Source organism: Ovis aries, chromosome 7 (assembly GCF_016772045.2).
Source record: "Ovis aries strain OAR_USU_Benz2616 breed Rambouillet chromosome 7, ARS-UI_Ramb_v3.0, whole genome shotgun sequence".
Taxonomy (NCBI): Eukaryota; Metazoa; Chordata; class Mammalia; order Artiodactyla; family Bovidae; genus Ovis; species Ovis aries.
The window spans coordinates 49,118,468-49,141,333 of NC_056060.1; the positions used below are offsets into that span (position 1 = coordinate 49,118,468).

The window sequence follows — 22,866 nt, forward strand, 5'->3', positions numbered from 1 at the left end:
CCAGTTCAGGGATTGCAAGAGGGAGCGAGCCAGGTCAGCAGCGCTTTCTGGAGGCTGGCGTGGAGGAGGACTACAGGATCCAGAGGGCTTTGGAAACTCCAACAGCTACAAGCTTGTTGGCTACTACGGTTTCCCTGAGGAGTGACGCTGTAAAAACAAACCCTGATTGGTCAGGCCAGAGCTGAATTCTCCATTTATGGACAGATTGCCCTGCCCGAGTCGAGGCTCAGCCAGAGGAGTACGGAGTAAGTGGCCGAAGAAAGAGGAGCAAGGCAGGGCAGCTCGTGGGACGCGCGGAGAGCATTGCACTCACCTAGGCGGGGCGGCGAGCGCTGGGTCTGGGTGGACCCTGGTCCTCCGCAGTATGCGCCCCGCCTGCTAAGCAGCCTCCTGCTCGCCTTCACCTACCGCCGCCGATCCCGCCTGGATGGAGTCCCCCCAGGGTTCCCATTGGTTCTTGTGAGTCCTTGGGTTGTCGAGAGCCTGTTTTTGGCGAAGGGAACCAACTTCTGAAGTTCGCCCAGGAGACTGCGTTCCAGCCCCAGCTCCCCGGCAGCGGGACACGCCAGAGGCGCGATCGCGGCGCGAGTCACCATGGTGAGTTGGCCGCGCGGCGTCCCGGGACGCCGGACCCGGGGATGGGGCGGGAAGCCCGGGCGCGGGGCACCCACCTTGGGCGCGCTGCCGAGGCCGGGAGAGGAGAAGGTGGACGCCGGAGCCGGCACGTCGCGAGTCCTGATTTCCTGCCGCTTTTCCTCCACCCGGGCTCGGGGAGAGGGAGTGGGGGGCCAAGGAAAACTTTCTTTCAAGTCGCTTTCGGCGTCGCCAAACTTTTCGAGGCCGGTTGGCTATGGCTGCCAGCTGTCGGAAGCCGGGGAGATCCAAGTTCAGGGGCACGGCTCCCCGGGAGGGGATGGGCATCGCTTTCTCCCGGCTGGGAAGGTAGGAGCGGCCGCCCGCAGCACCGGCGCCACGGACCCCGCTCCTCCCCGGCCGCCCGGCAGCGCCGCAGTTGTCCCGCTGGCATCCGCGCGCCGGCGGGGGCGACGCGGCCGCACAAAGGCAGCCGGGCGCCAGGTAGGGCGAGCACCTGGCGGTGGGCAGGCGGCTGCGGGCGAGGGTGCCCCGGGCAGCTGAGAGCCGCGCCGGCCGGGAGGGTCTTGGCACCAAAAAGGCCGAGTAAACACCACCCTCCCTTTTCTCCAAGTGCGAGGTGGCTGGCACTTTTCGGGTGTACAGCAGACGGTTCGCAGAGGAGGAAGTCGAGTTTTTTGTTCTTTTTCCTTCGGTACTTGGGAAATTGATGGAAGTGGCTGGCTCTTTTTCTGACTCGTTTCTGACTTTTCCTCTACCCCACAATGTCCCGCCTGGACTACCCCGCCCCCCATAACCTTAGCCACAGCCCTTGGGGTTTGGCGTGGTGTGTACTTTTCTTTCCAAAGCACAAAAGCAAGGGCTCTATTTTGAAGAGATTGGCAGTCCATCAGCGGAGGGGAGGGGGGAAGTTTTACCCCAAGGCTTCATAGTTTCCACACTTGCTTCTTTTCAACTAATCTGACTTAGGACTCCGCTGGTCCTCTTCTGTTGTTGTTGTTTTTTTTTTTTTTTAAGTGACTGTGAAAGTGGCGCTAAGTAAAAATGATAACCCGTGCAGCACTAATTTAAAAATCTCTATCCTGCAGGAGCTGGGGGAAATTAGCAAAGGCACATAGAAACTTACAACTAAAAGGAGCACTTGATCCAGTGCTGTGTTTATTCAAAAGAATGATTAAAAGCAACCACACAAAAATCTTTAAAGGGGCACCCTTGACCAAAGCTTTTTGTTTTGTTTTGTTTTCACTTAGTCCAAAGTTATGTCACCCTTGTTTCTACCTAAGAGGGTACTTAATCTGTAAATAAAATTTCCCTTTCAGTTTTAGGATTTAAGAAGTCAGCCCACCCCACATTATTTTTGGAACCTTTATAGAGAACCAGTTACTTAAACTGTGTATTAGGGTGGAGATACCTAAACTGGGCCACAGCCTAATTGGCTACTTAAATTTAAGTACTTTAGAATTGCTATAATTATTTTCCATGGTTAAATATTTCCAAAAAAAGAAAAATCAATGTGTTTTATGTCAAGAGCTTGAAGAATCTTACTGAATTTAAATAGTTGAGTGGTACCTTGAGAAAATTAACTTTACCTTGTTGACTCATTTTTCATGCTGTAGAGGCTAAAAAGTACTGTGTGTGTGTGTTTAGTCACTCAACTGTGTCCCACTCTTTGTGACCCCATGGACCGTAGCCCACTTGCCAGGCTCCTATGTCCGTGGAATTCTCCAGGCAGGAATACTGGAGTGAGCAGCCAACCATTCCCTTCTTGAAGGCATCTTCCGGACCCAGGGACGGAACCTGCATTGCAGGTGGATTCTTTACTGTCTGAGTCACCTACTGTGGGATGCCTTTTCTAGGGACCTTGGAGACTCGTCGCTCAATTCAGTCCATTGCTGTTGAAGTAGGTGGATGGTGAAGTGGATGCAGAAGAAACATGCTCTAAGGAAGAGTTGTTTCCAGAGTGTGTAGGGTGTCAGTCGACAAGGATGGGGTCTGACTTACCTATTGATGCGTTCCCTGGCAACAGCACAGATGGCAGTACTATAGGGTGCCAGGAGACTATCAGTGCATCAGATACGGTTGCTGAGGCCACGATACCCTGACGGAAAAGTTGGAACAGCTGGCTGTCCTGAAATAGGAGCTGTGCCATCAGTCACTCCATCTACTGGATCTAGAATAATTTGGCAAAAATGAAATGAATCATTTCTTCACTGGTTTGCAAAATTAAGTCTGTGCACTAGATTTGTGAAGTTGCCTTAGAACAGAGCATAGGCAGCTTCAATAGTGAGAAACTTTAGCTATTATGTTTACTATTTATGTTAGACCCCCTTCCAGCTAAATGAGGCATTGATTTGTGTTTCACATCTGTCTGCCCAGCTGCATCCCTCAGCTGCTTAGAACAGGAAGAGAAGACATTGCCTCCAGTGGGTGTGGCTCTGTGTTAGGGAGAGTATAATTGACCAGGAGCTTGGCACCTGTACTGTGGATTTTCTCCCTCTCTCCCTCTCTCTCAGATATCTTAGGAAATCTGGTAGCACATTAGGAAGGCTCTCCACCTGTACCCAAGACTCACTCAGTTGTGATTCACAGGGAGAGTGCCATTCTCTGACTCATGAACAAAGTATACAGCTTACAGTTTACCTCATATCTTCCTCCTGGACTTTGGGACACTTTTCTCCATCTTTGGAGAACCAAGAACAGTACCAGGCAATAGCAAATTTGTTTCTTTTTTTTCTTAGGTGACTTGAATGGGGAAAAAGAAGAAAAACACCAAAAAAAAAAAAAATCTCTGCATGTCTCTCTAATTTTGTATACATTGGTTAAGAGGGCACAACAGTCTCCTTTGACTTTAATCAAAATACCCATCTAAGATTTCCTTTATAGAATCTGGCTTTATCATCAGCCACAAAGGAAGTTCTGCTTCTGTGGCCATGACAAGTTTGGACGGTCTAATGAACTAGACCCATGTGTGTGCCTCTGCTGTGTACTTCAGAGCTAGAAGCCATGATTCATAAGGCTTCTGTGACTTAGATATACTGACATAGTTAAGTACATCTGAATTGGCCATCACCTCTGAATATGTTCAGGATACGGTCCCTTCTCTTTGCTTGCATATTACTTGTGAATAAATTGCAGACGTTATACATAAAAATACATATAAATAGACTTATGAACCTTGAAATCTGATGAAGCTGACTACAAGTTAGGTAAGTCACTTTGAGTGAAGGCATGGCATGTTTGACATTTAGAAAGCCTGGAATCCATTCTAACCATATTTTCTGGGAAGGTAACCTACTCCATTCCCACTGATTAGTTTATCAGATTTCTTGTAGCCTCCCAGCCAAAGCAATACAACACACACACACACAAAAACAAAAACAGAAAGGAATGGAATGACGCCCAGAAAAAAAAAAAAATTTTTTTTTTTTGGCTGCACCATGCATCTTGCAGGATCTCAGTTCCCTGGCCAGGGATTGAACCAGCATCCCATGCAGTGGAAGTGTAGAGTCTTAACCACTGGATCACCAGGAAAGTCCCCAGAAAAGTTTTGATGGAGGCAGAGGGTTAGGGCAAGAGTGGATGCAGGACATTGTCTACAGGCTTCTGTGGGTGGGCCTGCCTAGTAGGAAATATTTGGCTGCCCAGTGGGGCTGTGGATGGAGGGGATGGAGAAGTGGAGGAAGAAGGCTGTTGCAGAAGCTGAAAGACACTTCCTCCTCGGTTTTGCTGGGGATTTCAGCTTTGTCAGTGGACGCAAACTCAGATGTCTGCAGGGGCCAGGATACAGTTTTTGATGGGGTGAGACTGGCCTCTGGAGAGTAAATATAGGACGTATGCCCATTGGAAGAGGTATCATTGCTTGATCCTAGGCTATGGTTACATTGACCACATCACCAAATTGTCTGCTTTTTCAAGAGAAGCTGAACATCCAGATTTTTATGCCAGATCTGCCACTTTTTAAAAGTGTGCTGATGGTTGCTGAGAGGCCAAACAGGTCAGCTGTTTGTAGCCACTCTGTTGTAAATCTCAAAGCGGTGTTCTTACAAACCGCCATGCTTCCTTTCATTCACTTACCAGTGGGAATGTCTAAACTTTAGCCACATTCCCAATAAAGGCATTAGATTTTTACTGACACATCTGCACCTTCCCACGCCATTTCCCTTAAGAGAAGGAGTTTCCTGATATTTTCAGCCTGTGGACTTTCTAAGCCATCAGGCAGGGGCAATCTGCATTCAGCTGCTACCATTTGGAGCTAGCTAAAAACACCTGTGTAGAGCTATGAGTGGTGAGGCTGTAAGTTGTCTTAACACTTCAAATCCCTTCTCTGATGGAAAGGCACTGCCTTCTCCATACTGTGTGATGGACCTCTTTCATTACTTCTTTCCCTGTTGTATCTCATGAATTCAAGGTCTGTTTCAGGGATTCTCCTTGAGTGTGTGTGTGCATGCTCAGTCCTGTTTGACTCTGCGACCTTATGAACTGTAGCCTGCCAGGCTCCTCTATCCATGGGATTCTCCAGGCAAGAATACTGGAGTGGGTTACCACTTCCTCCTTCAGGGAATCTTCCTGAGCCAGGGATGGAACCTGCATCTCCTGCTTTAGCAGGTGGACTGTTTACCACTGAGCCACCTGGGAAGCCCGGGTTTCTCCTTGAGGCTAGATAATGAGCATTTTCGTAAATATAACTTGGAATACAACCTTTTGCCCTTGACTTAATTTCACAAGCTCATGTGAAATGAAATTAAAGAGTACCTTGAATTTCCTGATGAGAAGAGGATCGATTCTCATTACTTGGTAAGAACTTAAGAAAGCTCTTTTCATCAGCTTCAAAAAGCAGAAATATTTTGAAACCTCTATACAAATGCAGAGCTTCATTGTGAGCTTCATTAGGGGTCATATAGAAATTATGTACAGTTGTAATTTTCCAAGTTCAACTCATCTACTATTTTTTTTAACAAAGATGCCGCAACTTGTGTTTTCATCAGTATGTAATTAAAATGAGTTTCTCCATGGTCAGGTTTTAATATTTTACTTTTTTTTAACATGCTGGGACTTAATATTTACAGAACAAATAGAGGGTTAAAGGTTAAATGCCAAAGGTATTAAAAATAAACAGCTTGGCCTTGTAAGCACATTCTGTAATAATGGTAAGCAAATTTTGTGTTTTTAATTTCAACTTTAGAATTTGTTTTGGCAGAGATGAAAGATTTGGGGGCATCTTAGTGAAGTATTTTTGTACATATCTTTATGACAACCTTACTTCAGAGAAGTGGAACTATGAGCGGGTTCTACTTATACAGATTGTCCCTAAAAATAGGGACATGGGCTTAGACACTATGCATCTGGGTAAAGTCAGTCTTCCTTTCTGAGTTGCCACCGTGGGAACATTGTTTAAGGCATTTCCAAATGGTCATTTAAGAAAAATTTTTTACTTTCTTTAAGACCTAAACTGTAGTGTCCAACCTGATCACCTACCTTGGTCCCTCTTAGCTGTTGCCAGAAATTACATTCTGCCTCAAAGGGTGAATAAACTGATCCTGGAGATATGAAGTATTAGGTAACGTAGGCTCTGCGGCCCTGAAAGGAGGTGGTTCTTCCCCCTCAGTACTGTAAGAACTGTTCCAAAGGAGGCCACACTGTCTTGGGTGTTTGAGTTCTGACGTTAAAAATTCATCCATTGTAGAAAGGAAAACACATTTTACATTGTAGAAAGCCCAGAAGAGAGTTGGAAGAGTCTATTCTAAACCCTTTTGCTTGGCTTCACAGAAAGATCTAGAGGGGTTAAACAGCTTCAAAAATCTCAGAGGTTTTGGCTGATCTGGTGCCAGAATCCAGGTTTTCAGATCCCAGCCTAATAAGACTTTCTCCACCAAACCACTGTGGTGGGTTAGAGTCTAGGCATGACTAGGTAATTTTCTTTCTGGGACTCTTCAAAAAAGCCGGCATGGAGATGGAAGATTGCTCTTTATTTTTGATTTATTACTATATCAACTTTAAGAGATTATTAAAAAATTAATTTAGAGTAATTCTCCATCATGTCAGTACCCCAAAGGTAATGATTTTCATGTCTTTGGGTTTCTTTCCAAACTATCCAAAGGCGCATCATTTTTATGTCATTGTAATTGTGGGGCAAATATACAATTTGTGTTCTGTATTTTCCCATTTGTTTTATACTATAAATTCTTTTCCTTGGTAAGCATCTTGGTCGTTTTTGGTGGTGGCTTGAGAATCCCACATAGCCTGATTGCCCAACTTGAGTCCTGACTCCAGAGACCTGTCTTCCAGATGTATTGCTGACTGTTCCTCCCTGCCCTCATTAGAACTGCGCTGGTCAGTGCTGGGTGGCTCAGCCTCCCCACCTGCTTTAAACCTCACCTGCTTTATAGTTCTCTTTGGTTTTAAAGTCTGAAGCCAGGATGGGCTGGCTTGGTGTACACTCCATACTTAGTGCTCTTGACCTGAGGTGGGTACCATTTGTGTTCCCCTGAGATTGTGATGCTGGCACTTACATGTGCGACAGCAGTGGGTGCTCAGGCCTGTGACTCCTGCTTGGCAGCTATGAGTTCCTCTTCAGAGAACCCGAGTGGTTGGAGACAAGGAGCTCTGAAACCCAAAGTAGAGAAGACCAGTATTTGCATACATGCTTGATAGGTAGGAATCCTTATCAAATAGATTGGTAACCCTAGGAAATCAAAGATGAGTTAAGCTTGGCCTCTGCTTCTGAGATACTCATAGACCAGTGTATAACAAAGGGTGCTCTTTTTATTTTCTTTTTTTAAAATATTATTTATTTTGCTGTGCTGGGTCTTATTTGGGGCATGTGGGATCTAGTTCCCTGACCAAGGATTGAACCCTGGCATTGGGACCACGGGGTCTTCGCCACTGGACCACCAGAGAAGTCACACAAAAGACTTTCCTATAGGTGATTTCATCTCATTCTTACACCAGTGATGGTTTTTATTGCCATTTGACAGTAAGAAAACCAAACTGTGGTGAGGGAAACAGAATTGTTTAGGACCATTCTATTTACATGTAATGAGCCAGATCTGCTAACTTTATGTTCTTTCAAAAGCACTTGAATATATTGTCTCTGAATTTGAAATTTCTGGGTCCAGATATCTGTATAACACTTCATTATTTTACATACTCCCGAGGAAAATCAAGGTTGATTTAAAATTGATTTTTAAGTCTGAGCTGCTTAATGTCCTTTTTTGTGGATGTTTGCATGTCACCGTGTTTGAGGACTAGATGATACCACACTGGGATCAAGCATAACAGTAAAAGAAAGTCATACTGGGAAGCTGTCTGATCTCAGTTAAAAAGTAGAAAATAAGGGAAATAAGCAACTATATTCCTAACTGAAAAAAAAAAATTTTTTTAAAGAAAAGAATGGAAACAAGATAACTGCAAGAAATTTAGCCCTGGAATCCTTACGTACATGACAAACAAAAAAACAGAATAGCATATTATTAGTTTTAGTAATTTAATTGGTGTGACCAATATTTGATGTTGACGGTTATTTAGCACAATATTACTTGGTAATAGAATGATTTGGACAGTATTGTCTGAATGTAAAATTTTCAACAACAGAAAAATTAGGATTATTTTTAGTGTCTCAATTAGATATGGACCTTTGCTACACGAAATTTTGGATTTGAATGAAGAAGTATCTATTAAGCTGCTTTGAGTATGATAAAGATAGCACCTCCAAGACTTGGGAGGGCTCTGATGCAGAAATATGTCTGCCAAATTATGGCAGTTCTCCTTTCTCCCATCAGATTGTCAGAGATTCTTAACATTTGGGGTGTCCTGAGGCCCTCTGAAAGTATGTTGGAAACTACTGACATGTTTCCTGACAGTGTTTATACTAACAAGAGCAGTAACAACAAAAACCCAACCAAACAGAAAGACAGGAGCAATCTAAATGTCCATTAGTAGAGAAATGCACGCATGCTGTGACTTATTTATAATAAGGAATCAATATGGATGGATATCACAAGGTAGTAAGTAGTGAAGAAGCAAATTGTAGAAAGATATGTGTAAAGTCATTTAAGAAAAATTTCAGAACACAAAACAAGGCTATCTATATTTGAGGATATATATTCATATATGTGTATATATTTATGTGTATATTCTTTTAAAAATATACATTGGACTAGAAAGATATCAAATTCAAGCTGCTGAAGAGGGGAAGGAGGAAGGAAGTGGAGGAAGGAAGAGAACTGAGGTGAGCAGACTAACATTATTAGAAATGTTTTACTTGCTTTATTAAAATATAGAGCAAATATAGAAAATAGTATTAATTCTGGACTGTATGTGCATAAATACTTTTTTTATTCCTCATAGTGTTAAACATCTTTTTACAATTAAGAAGAAGAAAACCTACATAAACAGAATTCTTCATTTAATTTTAGGAGGTTCATACACCTCCAAAGCCCATACAGTATCATTCCTAGAGTCTTAGCAAACTTTGTCTTGAGGTAAGTATTAGGGAGTAGGCAATTTGGGGTCTATGTCAGATTGTTTTAATGACAGCTGACATACAGTCAAATCAATAGTAAGTCCCACTGAGTTATGTAAAATTCACTAGGAATTTTGTCCCAGGATGTTCAGCTTTTCTTGAAGTGAAGTTGCTCAGTCGTGTCCGACTCTGCGACCCCATGGACTGTAGCCTACCAGGCTCCTCTGTCCATGGGATTTTCCAGGCAATAGTACTGGAGTGGATTGCCATTTCCTTCTCCAGGGGATCTTCCTGACCCAGGGATCAAACCTGGTCTTCCGCATTGTTGACAGACGCTTTACCGTTTGAGCCACCAGGGAAGACTTTTTAAGCATCTCTTTTTCACCTTTTCAACTTACTGTGTCTGCTAAGTTTTAATGTAATTAACCACCCCAAACTTCATGGTTGAAGTAGTAAAGGTTTATTGTTTTTCATGATTTTGTGCATCAACTGGGGAGTTCTGGGCTAGATCGGCTCATCTCCCTGTGGTCAGTTGGTGGCTTGACGGGGGATGGAGCAGCTGGGAGGGCCTCACTCAAATGTCAGGTAATTGGCCCGGATTCGGCTGGGGCAGTAGAGATGTCTTGGCCACCTGTCTCTTTCACAATGGGCTAGTCCAGGCCTGTTGACATAGCAGTGGTCATAAGGTTTCCAAGAGCAGCAAGAAAGAGAGTGAGTCACAGTGCACAGGCATTTTTTAGCCCCGGCCTGCATCATGGTTGACACTGTCTCATTGGCCAAAGCAAGTCACATGGCTGCCCTCAGGGTTAGTGTGGCTGAGCACTGCCCCGGGGCTCAGATACTGTTCCCACCTTGCACTTTTTCTTTTAACTCGTCTCAGGTGAATACACTGAGGCAGGAATAGATTCCGTGCAAATCCAGTTTTCCCTGCTGATCTGCTGAACTCTTGTGTATGACAGAAGCCCCCATTGCTCCTGATACATCCACTGCTATTTTCCCAGAGCTGTGGTTGTTGTTTAGTCATTAAGTTGTGTCTGACTCTTTGCGACCCTGTGGGCTGTAGCCCACCAGGCTCCTCTGGCCATGGGATTTCCGAGGTAGGAATACTGGAGTGGGTTGCCATTTCCTTCTCCAGGGAATCTTCCTGACCCAGGGATCAAACCCTCATCTCCTGCATTGGCAGGCAGTCTTTACTGCTGAGCCACCAGGGAAGCCCTGTTCTCCCCAAGTACAAGGAATCCGAACTTGTATTCTGGAGCCTCAGTATGATTCTTTTAAAGTTTATTTTTGGTAGTGCTGAGTCTTCGTTGCTGCGTGGGCTTTCTCTAGTTGTGGCGAGCAGGGGCCACTCTAGTTTTGGTGCATGGGTTTCTCATTGGGGTGGCTTCTCTTATATTGTGAAACACAGGCTATACTAGGCATGTGGGCTTCAGTAACTGCAGCACTTGGGCTCAGTAGTTGCAGCTCCCAGGCTCTAGAGTGTGAGCTCAGTAGTTGTGTCTTACAGGCTTTAATTGCCCACGAGGCATGTGGGATCTTCCCAGACCAGGAATAGAACCTGTGTCCCCTGCCTTGGCAGGTGGATTCTTAGCCACTGTACCACTGCGGAAGTCCCTCAATATGATTTTTAAATTGATTTCTTTTTTGAAAAAAACCAAAAGCAGAAACTAACAATAAGAAGAAAAATAAAAAATAATTTTTTTCTGTTAAAGGGAGCTTTGTGAAAAATAAACACTTCATGATTAAGGCCAAACTTGGAGAGCAATGCATCATGCCAAACCAGACTGGACTGGATGGCCTGTTGGAAATAGGAAATAATAGTGGACCGATACTGTTTGGAACAGGTGGGGACAATGCTGTTCACTGCCTAATTCTGCCTTTTTGGCCAGCCCTTCGTTGTCCCTGTGGAGAAAGACATTCTTCACACACAAAAGTACTTTTTTGTCTTGGATGAAAGTCATGTCTTCTGGATTATATGATGATTCCCAGAATAACCCATATTGGTGTCGCTTCCTTATTCTGTGTGCCACAGACTGTGCTATCTGAATGCCTCAACAACCTGTGAATTGAGTAGGATTAACTTAACTTTGTGCACAGATTTCAATGACAAAAAAATCCATTAACCTGTGACACTTTCACTTTGATTTTTCTCTTCTCGTTTTAAATGGAAAAATTTTAACTACACAAATGGGGAGAAAATTCATTGCCTAACTTGCTTTCTCTACTTTGTTAATGTGATGTATCGCATTGATTGCTCCGCAGATGTCGAACCATCTTTGCATCCCTAGAATAACTCCCACTTGATCATGGTGTTTGAACTTTTCATGTATTATTATTATTTCTTTTTTTTCTTCTTCATTTTTTTTTTTTTCCCTCTCACAGCTTGCAGGATTTTAGTTTCCCAGGGGTTGAACCCAGGTTCTGACAGTGAAAGCGCCAAGTCCTAACCACTGGACTGCCAGGGAATTCTCTTTTCCTATATTACTGAATTCAGTTTTTTAGTATTTTGTTGAGGATTTATTAGCATAATGCTGGCCTTATCAAATGAGTTTGGAAGTGTTCCTTCCTCTTCTATTTTTGAGAAGAATTTGAGAAGGATTGGTATTCATTCTTCCTTAAATATTTGGTAAAATTCACCAGTAAAGCCATCTGGTTTTGGAAATTCTTTTGTTAGGTTTGGGATTACTGATTTAATCTCATTAGTAATTGATCTGTTCAGATTTTCTATTTCTTCATGATCTAATCTTGGTAGGTTGTATGTTTATAGGTTTCTTCTAGGTGTCTTGATTTTTTGGACATAATTATTCCAATCTTCTTAACTATCTCTATCACTGCTAAGTCACTTCAGTCGTGTCCAACTCTGTGCGACCCCATAGACGGCAGCCCACCAGGCTCCCCCGTCCCTGGGATTCTCCAGGCAAGAACACTGGAGTGGGTTGCCATTTCCTTCTCCAGTGCATGAAAGTGAAAAGTGAAAGTGAAGTTGCTTAGTCATGTCCGACTCTTAGCGACCCCATGGACTGCAGCCCACTAGGCTCCTCTGTCCATGGGATTTTCCAGGCAAGAGTACTGGAGTGGGGTGTCATTGCCTTCTCCAATCTCTATCACACTGGCATTTAAATAAAGGAAAACTCAGCTCTCAGCTCTCGGTACTATCTTCTCTTTGGGTTGGAAGAAGGGGTGTATTTCGTAACCAAAGTAAGTAGCTTTCTTTTCACTCTTTTGGGCTTTGTTTTACAGAATAATGTAGACATCTCCAGTCACTGGGTGGACTCCTTAAAACTTGGCCTCATTGTGTCCGCAAGAATATCTGGCGCTGATATCTCAGCATTCATAGTGTTGGTGTGCAGGGCATGGGTGGCCTCCCACTCTACAATCCTAGCTCTACTCAGGCACTACCTAAATTTAGATAGGATTTGCAGGGTCAATTCATGCTTATTTGTCTCTTCATTTCTTCTGATCTGTACCTGTATCATGGTGCTGGCTATGCAAATAATAATTGTTTCTTTCCATAATTAGATACCTTTTAACATAGAATATCAAGATGAGAGTTGTCTCAGAAGGAGTTGAAGGAGAAGGGAGGAGGGGGTCTAGGAAATTGTACACTGAAGTTTGTGTCTGTATTGATGTCTGCATTTCTTTTCCTGGGAAGAAGAATTCTTAAGTCCCTAAAGTGGTCATGGCCCACCCAAATGACTCTAAGGTCCGGAGAATTTAAGTAGCCTGACCAAATTCACCTGGCAAGTTAATAGAAGAGGTGGCCTTAGAGTCCAAAGTCTCTTGTCTAGGATCTTGCTCCTAAATCTGCTTTTACTGGAAATGTTTGAAAAGCTAATGTAATAATGCTTTACAGAGAAAGAAAGTTGAAAGTACTGAGTTAAATAACTTTGTAAGATTCCCAGAGATACTTTCCCAATTTACTGAGATTAAACCAACATAAGTTACCATGAAACAATGGTCAGTATTATTTGTTGGCAACTAATTTGATTTTTCAGAATAGTTGTAAAGCATAAAAATAGTTACAGCATTAGTCTTTTATTAGATTTTTTATATTCTCTTGTGATCACGAAGAGAAATATGTCCAGTACAGATCTCAAATATAAATCAAGGGCATAATGGTTTGACATTTATGTAAACACTCAAATGCTTATTGTTTCCCTGGTGAGGATCCATTATTATTATAAAATTAATATTAACTAATTGAGGACACATAAGAAGGAAATTGCTGGACTCTAATAACTGGACTCTGGAGCAGAGTTCTGTGCTCTGTTTCTGTTCTGTAGGACTAGCACTTGGGGTATAAGAAAAAAATTGGAGTTGGGGTAGCTTCTTCCTTCTAGCTTTCTCTTCTCTGCCCCCAAGCCCTAACCACATTCTCCATCTATCTTGCATCCTGAGAGGAGGAGGGTTGCAAAGAGCAGAAAATGTAAGCAAGTGAAAACTGTATAAATGAGCACACATTATTGAGGCTGCCAAAAGAAGGGGAGCACCCTCCTCGCATCTTGGAACCCTCTTTCTCCTCCTCCTCCAAGAAGAAAGAGGGTTTAGCACTCAGCAGCCAGTGGGAAATGAGCATCAGCTGCCCTAGAGATAAGGCACTGTCCTCTTGGGGCTGTGACTGTGAGTCTTCAGTTTTTGCAGTGGTTCTATTTATGACCATTGGCAAAGGTGTGTTTTATATAGGCTGAGATACCCTGCGTCCAAGGTAAGAGAAACCCAAGTAAGACGGTAGGTGTTGTGAGAGGGCATCAGAGGGCAGACACACTGAAACCATACTCACAGAAAACTATAGGCAATCTAATCACACTAGGACCACAGCCTTGTCTAACTCAATGAAACTAAGCCATGCCCTGTGGGGCCACCCAAGATGGGCGGGTCATGGTAGAGAGGTCTGACAGAATGTGGTCCCCTGGAGAAGGGAATGGCAAACCACTTCAGTATTCTTGCCTTGAGAACCCCATGAACAGTATGAAAAGGCAAAATGATAGGATACTGAAAGAGGAACTCCCCAGGTCGCTAGGTGCCCAATGTGCTACTGGAGATCAGTGGAGAAGTAACTCCAGAAAGAATGAAGGCATGGAACCAAAGCGAAAACAATACCCAGTTGTGGAAAGCTGCAACTCCAGTACTTTGGCCACCTCATGCGAAGAGTTGACTCATTGGAAAAGACTCTGATGCTGGGAGGGATTGGGGGCAGGAGGAGAAGGGGACAACAGAGGATGAGATGGCTGGATGGCATCACTGACTCGATGGACATGAGTTTGTGTGAACTCCGGGAGTTGGTGATGGACAGAGAGGCCTGGCGTGCTGCGATTCATGGGGTTGCAAAGAGTCGTGACTGAGCGAGTGAACTGAACTGAACTGAAGATGTAATGAATTGCAAAATTCTACCACCTGCCGAGTCCTGTGCATTCCGCCTGTGCAATGTGGCTCTAACCTGCCCCTTTTGCCATGTCTCTCACTGAGGTCTCCTGGCCAGATTCTACTACTTGCTGTGCCCCTTGCAGGCTTGGATAATCTCACCTTTCTCCAGTTAATGTCTAGCAGCCATCAGTTCCTTCCCCTTCCCCAACCGGATGGTTTAAATCTCCTTGGAAGTCAGCTCCACTTCCACCTTCTTGAGTCTCCTAGTTGGAAGATATCTTCAAAACCCCAGAACTGTTGATCTGCAAAGATCTCCTGACTGTTTATGGACATTTAATCTTCCCTTCTGAACAGCCACTTGTTTGGTAGAGTTGCTTCTTCTTCATCTTTGTGTTCCACCTCCATTTTGGGACTTGTGATACTCAGTGCTTCCCTCGTAACTCAGTCAGTAAAGAATCTGCCTGCGGTGCAGGAGACCCAGGTTTGATTCCTGGGTTGGGAAGATCCCTGGCAAAGGAATGGCAGCTCACTCCAGTATTCTTGCCTGGAGAATCCCATGGACAGAGGAGCCTGGCGGGCTACTGTCTATGGGGTCGCAAGAATCGGACACAACTGAGCAAGTAAGCACACACGCACACATACTTGGTGTATACAGTACTATTTTAAAATGTAGTATTAGAGGAGAAATGCTTGCATTTCCTTCTGCTGTGAGTTATACATTTGTTCAAACTGCTCCCTCGGCTTTTATGTTGAGGGACAAAAGTAGAGTGCAGAACTGCCAACACAGTGAAGCACTCTTAAAATGCACACCAGTGAACTGTAGCTCTTAGCCATTCAGCTAATGGAATGAAACGGGGGAGGAAGGGATCCATGAAAGAGCCGTGCAATTCAAATGTCACTGGAGCTTTGATTTTAGTGTGAATGCTGAAGTTGTCTGATGTAGGTGTCACTCCTCACTTCATTCAGCATGTCCTTTGGAAGATGGGATAGTGAGGACAGAAAGGGGAAGAAGCAGAGAGATGCTTCAAAGGGCACCTGAAAGGAGAGCCACTCATTCACCAAAAGCTGGGGAGTCATTCTGCTCATCATCATGGCTTTCTTCACTCGCCAGCCAGCTATAATGTTGAAACCAGGGCAGACAGCCTTCCCCCTGCAGCTCTTTCAGTCTGTGAAAATAGTTCTCCCAGAAAGCTACATCTATTGTGTAGGTTACCAGTGATTTTCCTAAGTGTAGATGTTTGAGAAATAGGCAGAGATAGTAGATGGGAGAAGGAATTGAAGGAGTTGAAATGGGATTTTGAAGCAGACAATAGGCTGGTTTTTTCTTCTTTAAATTGCAGGTGGTTTTGGAGGACGGGGTGAATGAAGATATTTGAAATTCATAGGGCCTCCAAATTCAGACTGTAAATTCAGACTGTCCTCATGAAATCTTTGTACTGGAACTCATCAACCAACAAAATGGACAGATAGGCACCTTTTGAACTTTGTGGAGTATAAGTTTCCCATGTTCAATCAGCTCCAGGTGGATGGGTGAGGTATTCTAAGCCTTCCAGAGTATAGAAGGGACCTCCAAGATGAGGCAGGAGAGAAGGGGAGAAGTCTGGTAACTTACAGAGCCTGGAAACATATGTATTGTGATCACCAGTTAGAACACTTGGAGTGAGGAGATCTGGGTGGCTTGCAGACCAGGAACTCCATGGATGAGACAGGCAAGATAAGTTGGGGCCCTTCTACCAATGGGAGATTTTTGAGTGATATTATTTCAGTAAATACACTTATACACTTATTGTTCTGTCTCATTGGCCTGTAAACTCCCTGAGGGGCCACCGTGTCACGCTTATTTTTTATATTTTACTACCACTCGACATCTGGCACGTAGTAGCATCGGATAATTTGTTGCATAGAACCAAACTTCCCACTAGGCCAAAATGGTACAGAGGTTGAATGGTTGTAGGGATGCAGGCGCCATTGAATTGATGAGTGATTTAAAGTAGGTGATTAACTCATTGCAAACTGGAAATGTTTCCAAGGTAAAAATAGCCAGCCCCCTCACATAAAACCAGTAGGGCTTCCTTTTGTGTTTTCTTTTTCTAGAACAGGATATTAACAATATTGAGCTTGGTTTCTGTAGAAACCAGAGACTGGGAGCTGGGTGGGCTTCTACACCCGACCCTCACTCCTTTTATTCCAACCTTCCTTCAGCTGGGATCAGAAGAGGCGGGGTGATTGCCTAAGGCCGCACAGCCAGTCCCAACTTTTCCCCTTAAGGGCTGGTGCAACTCTGCAGCCACAAATGGGGACAAAATTCACCAGTCCCCTTTCTAAGGAAAAGTTCCCATCTCCAAACAGAAACTTATAATATCAGGTGTGACTGGTGACCTCTGCTTAGGGCTTTTCTTCACTGTTGCAGGAGAGTGGTTAGGCAGGTTTTGGTGATATAAAGGATCACTGCCAGATTAACATACGGTTAGAAGGCTTTTCTTGTTCAGCTATGTAAAATTTCTTGAGGAAGTTTTTATCTATCCTGGTTGAAAGAGGAGTATTTAATGCCTTTGTTTATTGGTAGTCAAACTAACCACCACTCATCTTGCCTAAGTGGGATCAGGCTTTGCTCTTCTCCAAAGGCCAGATTGTCTCCTACGAGACATGCTAATAGCTTAATTGTTTTGTTTATTTTGCTCCTTACAAATTCCAGTAGCTTCATTTGCATTGAGAGTTAGAACTTTCCAGTGCCCTGGCATTTCCTTGGGGTTTAAATGGCTCTAAATGTTTGCTCTTAACGTTTTTTTGAAAGGTTGGTCACCCTAAGTGATAGGTGTGGCTTTCTCTAAATATGAGTTTTTCTGGGTATAGGGTGGGGAAAATGAGAAAAGGGGAGAGAATTTAAAAAAAAGTTATACACTATATGTGTACAACAAACTGTAGATTATTTTGGAGCCAGATATTTATGTAATTATGTTCACTTGGCTCACGTACTTTGGTTTTTGGGGTTAAACGATGAATGCATGCCAGGGAATGTTGATATTTATCCTGGCAAAACTAAGCATTTATAGAGCTGTGGTTTGCTTTTCAAAATGTAGAAATGTAGAGAAGCTTTGCTTCTTCACCTGAGACAAAGAATTCCAAGTGTGAAACTGTTCTGGCTCATGTAGTAAATACAGTTTTCTAAGTTTGTCACACAGCTGTATAATGTATTTCAGGAGTCATTGTCAATGCAGGGTGGAATCTGACTTTTGGGAGAAGGAAATTTGAATGTTGAAGAAGCTTAAATACACTAGTGTTGGTTAAATCTAGGTATACTGATCTCTTTAGAAAAAAAATGGTTTCTTTCCCTGCAAACTGAAGTTTGGGAATTTCATAGCTGGGAAGTTGTGTAGTAGATCTTGATGTTATAAATCACATGGGAAAATAAAGGATAATGCTATTTTGGGATGCGTGTGTAGTTATGCAAGATTGTCATTGTTATTTAGTCTCTTAAGTTGTGTCTGACTCTTTGCGACCCTATGAGCTGCAGTACACCAGGCTTCTCTGTTCTTAACTGTCTCTCTGAGTTATCTCAAACTCATGGCCATTGAGTCAGGGATGCCATCCAACCATCTCAACCTCTGTCACCCCCTTCTCTTGCTGTCACTCTTTCCCAGCATCAGGGTCTTTTCCAACAAGTCAGCTCTTTGCATCAGGTGGCCAAAGTATTGGAGCTTCAACATTAATCTTTCCAGTGAATACTTGGGGTTGATTTCCTTTAGCATTGACTGGTTTGATGATCTTCTTGCTGTCCAAGGGACTCTCAAGAGCCTTCTCCAGCACCACAGTTCAAAAACGTCAGTTCTTCGGTATTCAGCCTTCTTTATGGTCCAATTCTTACATCCATACATGACTACTGGAAAAACCATAGCTTTGATTATACGGACCTTTGTTGGCAAAGTTGATGTCTCTACTGTTTAATACGCTGTCTAAGTTTGTCATAGCTATTTTTCCAAGGAGCAAGCATCTTTTAATATCATGGCTGCAGTCACTGTCCGCATTGATTTTGGAGCCCAAGAAAATGCAATCTGACACTGTTTCCACATTTCTCCCATCTATTTGCCTTGAAGTGATAGGACCAGGTGCCATGATCTTTGTTTTTTGAATGTTGAGTTTTAATCCAGCTTCTTCACTCTCCTTTTTCACCTTTCAGAGGCTCTTTACTTTCTCTTTACTTTCTGCCCTTAGAGTGGTATCATCTGCATATCTGAGGTCATTGATATTTCTCCTGGCAATCTTGATTCCAGCTTGTGATTCATCCAGCCTGGCATTTCTCATGATGTACTCTGCATAGAAGTTAAATAAGCAGGGTGACAATATACAGCCTTGATGTACTCCTTTTCCTATTTGGAACCTGTCCATTGTTCCATGTCCAGTTCTAACTGTTGCTGCTTGTCCTGTATACGGGTTTCTCAGGAGACAGGTAAGGTGGTCTGGTATTCCCATCTCATTGAGAATTTTCCACAGTTTGTTGTGATCCACACAGTCAAATGCATTGGCGTAGTCAGTAAAGCAGAAATAGATTCTTTCTGGAACTCTTGCTTTTTGCTGATTCAGCGGATGTTGGCAATTTGATCTCTGGTTCCTCTGCCTTTTCTAAATCCAGCTTGTACATCTGGAATGTCTCAGATCATGTAGTGCTGAAGCCTGGCTTGAAGGGTTTTGAACATAATCTTGCTGGCATGTGAAATGAGTGCAATTGTATGGTAATGTGAGCATTCTTTGACATTGCCTTTCTTTGGAATTGAAATGAAAATTTACCTTTTCCAGTCCTGTGGCATCTGCTAAATTTTCCAAATTTGCTGGCATATTGAGTGCAGCACTTTCACAGCATCATCTTTTAGAATTTGAAATAGCTCAGCTTCAATTCTATCACCTCCATTAGCTTTGTTTGTAGTAATGCTTCCTAAGGCCCACTTGACTTCACACTCCAGAATGAAGATTATGCAAGATTACATGATGATAAAGACTTTTCTATGGCTTTTCTAGTTTCTGAGGGTTTTCTGACTTTTGCATTCTTAGTAATTTCTTCTAGAGACATTAGCATTGGGGGGATGGGGCAGGAGGTTAGGCTGTGAATTTATCAGTTATCTACACCACTGAAGAGTAGGGAATCTGCTATTGAAATTAACAGTTATTGTGGAGCCCCTCTGGATCATCCAGCATTTGTACCTCTTTTGAGATAAGTATTATTTCCCTTGGGCTTCCCAGGTGGCTGCAGTTAAGAATCCTTTTGCCAATGCAGGGAGTACGAGAGATGTGGGTTTGATCCCTCGGTCGGGAAGATCCCCTGGAGAAGGAAATGGCAACCCACTCCAGTATTCTTGCCTGGAAAATCTTTTGGCCAGAGGAGCCTAGCAGGCTATAGTCCACAGGGTTGCAAAAGAGTCAGAGACAAGTGAGCACACACATACACACAGATTATTTTTCTTGGTTTACAGAAGAGGAAACAATGTATGAGTGAAGTAACCTACTCAAAGTCATCCATCTGAAAAGTATCAGAGGAGGGATTTAAATTCAGGGTCACCGGAATCTAAGATCTGCTTTGGAGAGGAGCTGTCTATCCTAGACAGGTACTCAAGTATATCAAGGCAGCATGGGCATCACTTGGGATGTTAGGACTGCAGAACTTCAGCCCACCCTGTCCTCCCACCCCCCAGACCTACTGATTCTGTATTTTAGTAAGATTTCTAGGTGATTGCAAAGCACTGCTTTGGAGCATTGCAACCCAAGCAAGGTAACATGATTGTAAACACACGCCGCCCCCTGGGAAATTCTGATGGCTGTCCTCCAGGAGATCACCTTCCAAGCTTAAGGATGCAGTTGGACACCTTGAACTTTCAGGAATGCAATCAATAGTCTCTAATTATCCTGCTGAAGCAAAAATGTCAGGGTTATGCTCAGGGGTGGGACTGAGGGAAAAGGTTTTCTCAGGTAGTTCCAGAGATGGCTGTCCTGAATAGACACATGGGAATGGTGGTTCTCTGCAGAATGCCTGGAAAACTTTCCACTCGGGATGTCTCCTCTAGGGCTGCTGTTGATGTTGAGCTTTCTGCTCTTACTGGTTCCTTTGAGGACTACTGCATTTGCCAGTTAATGACATGTCACTGTGAACTAGTCTGTCTAATCTTCTAAAGCTGCCTGAGAGCAGATTTTATCAGGCTGGGGAAGGAAGAAAGAGATCCAGACTTCAGTTCTGTTCAGTTGCTCAGTCGTGTCCGACTCTTTGGGACCCCATGCATCGTAGCATGCCAGGCCTCCCTGTCCATCACCAACTCCTGGAATTTACTCAAACTCATGTCCATCGAGTCAGTGATGCCATCCAGCCATCTCATCCTCCGTTGTCCCCTTCTCCTCCTGCCCTCAATCCCTCCCAGCATCAGAGTCGTTTCCAATGAGTCAACTCTTCACATGATGTGGCCAAAGTATTGGAGTTTCACCTTTAGCATCAGTCCTTCCAGTGAACACCCAGGGCTGATCTCCTTTAGAATGGGCTGGTTGGATCTCCTTGCACTCCAAGGGACTCTCAAGAGTCTTCTCCAACACCACAGTTCAAAAGCATCAATTCTTTGGCGCTCAGCTTTCTTCACAGTCCAACTCTCACATCCATACATGACTACTGGAAAAACCATAGCCTTGAGATCCAGACTGGGGAATATCAATGGCGTGAAAAGAGAGAAACGCATTGAAGAGAGCTTGAGGCAGGAGATAGATGGGCTCCAGGTTAGAGTGCCCAGCCTCCAGAATATTCCAGCCCTGAGGCTGGAGGAAGTGTACCTAGAATTCCCCTCCTAAATGGTTTCTCTTTTAGAATTCCCTCAGACACCTAGCCTGGAGACATCAGGGTCCTTGTCTGTTTTTCCTCTCCCTTCCAAATTCCTGTTGGTTCCCAAGCCCCACGAGTATGTCTTCACATGGCTCTGCCTTCCTCTTCACAGCTGTTGTGCTAGTTTGAATCTGCATTGTCTTACACTGGGACCGTCCAAGAGTTTCTTAAGTGATCTTCACTCTTCTCCCTGTAATTCACAGAAACAGCATTGCCAGAATCATCTTCCTGGTAAATAGAGCTTTGCACCTGTCACTCTTACTCAAAAATTCTCAGCTCTTACTGAGAATAGGCTTTAGCCCAACATGCAGTTCTGTCTCAAATCTATTCCAGGCTGTCTCTGTCCAACTCTTATTTTCCAGTAGTCCTTCTGGAATATGGAAAGTTGATAAGGGCCACCCGAATGCATAGACTGCAGTATTAGCTCTTAGCATAGTGCCCACATTCAGTCACTCAGTTGTGTCTGACTCTCTGTAGCCCCATTAACTATAGCCTGCCAGGCTCCTCTGTCCATGAAATTTTCCAGGAGAAAATACTGGAATGGGTTGCCATTTCCCCCTCCAGGGGATCTTCCCGATCCAGGGATCGAACTCTAGTCTCTTGCATCTTCTGTGTTGCAGTGGATTCTTGACCACTAGCACCACCTAGGAAGCCAGCCTGCATGCTGTAGGTGCTTGGTAAAAATTGATTGGATGAATGAATGATGAGCTGATTTTCATGTCCATATTGTATAGCCTGGCTGGAATATACTCCTTGGTCAGGCCAGTTTCCATGACTGGACTTCCTTTCCCTTTCTTGTCATTTATCAAAAACTTTGAGGTCCAAATAAAGTCTCATTTCCTGGAAAACCTTTGATTTGACTCACCAGTATCACTCCTTCTCGTCCTCGCCCAAGTCTTGGAGTTATTTATTTTATTTGGTACTTAATAATATGTTATCCTGCATTGCTATCTGTGTGTATATGAGTCATACTTTCCAGAGAGACTATAAGCCTGTTGAGATCAGAAATGGTTTATGTTTCTTTATACACCTCAGAGGGGCTTCCCTGGTAGCTGAGTAGTAAAGAATCCCCCTGCTGATGCAGGAGATGTGGGTTTGATCCCCAGATCAGGAAGATCTCCTGGAGAAGGAAGTCGCAACTCTTGTATTCTTGCTTGACCATCGCATGGACAGAGGAGTCTGGTGGGCTACAGTCCATGGGGTCGCAGAGTTTGGCGTGACTTGGCAACTAAACAACAACAGAACCACTCAGAATTTCCCATCTTTCCCTTTGGGCTTTTGTGTTCCTGTGTGCCCTCCTCATTCCCTGCTCCTTCACAGCTTTTCCATAGCACTTCTGTGGAGTATTATGGTTGCTTGCGCATCAGGCATGTCTCCCGGGAAGGAATGCCTAGGATCCGTGGGGGCAGAGACGGTATCACCTAGTTAGTTTCTCTTTCTGTCGTCTGTGGTTTTTTGACTGATGGATGCTATGAACTTGGTCCTTTTTTGAGTTTTATGTCCCTTCTTTTTCTTCTGCTCAGTTCTTAAAACTCCAGTTTGCATACTTCAAGTATGCTCCTAGCAGTTAATGCCACCATGACTCAGTGTGTCCTCA

General features: G+C 43.8%; 1 protein-coding gene and 1 long non-coding RNA gene across 3 annotated transcripts in view; one reads left to right on the forward strand and one right to left on the reverse strand.

The window, feature by feature from the left end:
• The first annotated feature begins 221 nt into the window (after positions 1 to 221).
• MYO1E (myosin IE) overlaps positions 222 to 22,866 on the forward strand; it is a 214,992-nt gene continuing 192,347 nt past the window's right edge. For both annotated transcript variants that reach the window (XM_004010559.5, XM_060417853.1), the window contains exon 1: positions 222 to 597. In XM_004010559.5, the coding sequence (XP_004010608.1) occupies positions 595 to 597 (3 nt within the window). In that variant the 5' untranslated portion in view covers positions 222 to 594. The remainder of the gene's footprint in view (positions 598 to 22,866) is intronic.
• The window catches only part of LOC132660039 (uncharacterized), a 32,630-nt gene continuing 13,322 nt past the window's right edge, over positions 3,559 to 22,866 (reverse strand). The window contains exon 2 of the long non-coding RNA XR_009601205.1: positions 3,559 to 21,459. This is a non-coding gene — a long non-coding RNA (uncharacterized LOC132660039). The remainder of the gene's footprint in view (positions 21,460 to 22,866) is intronic.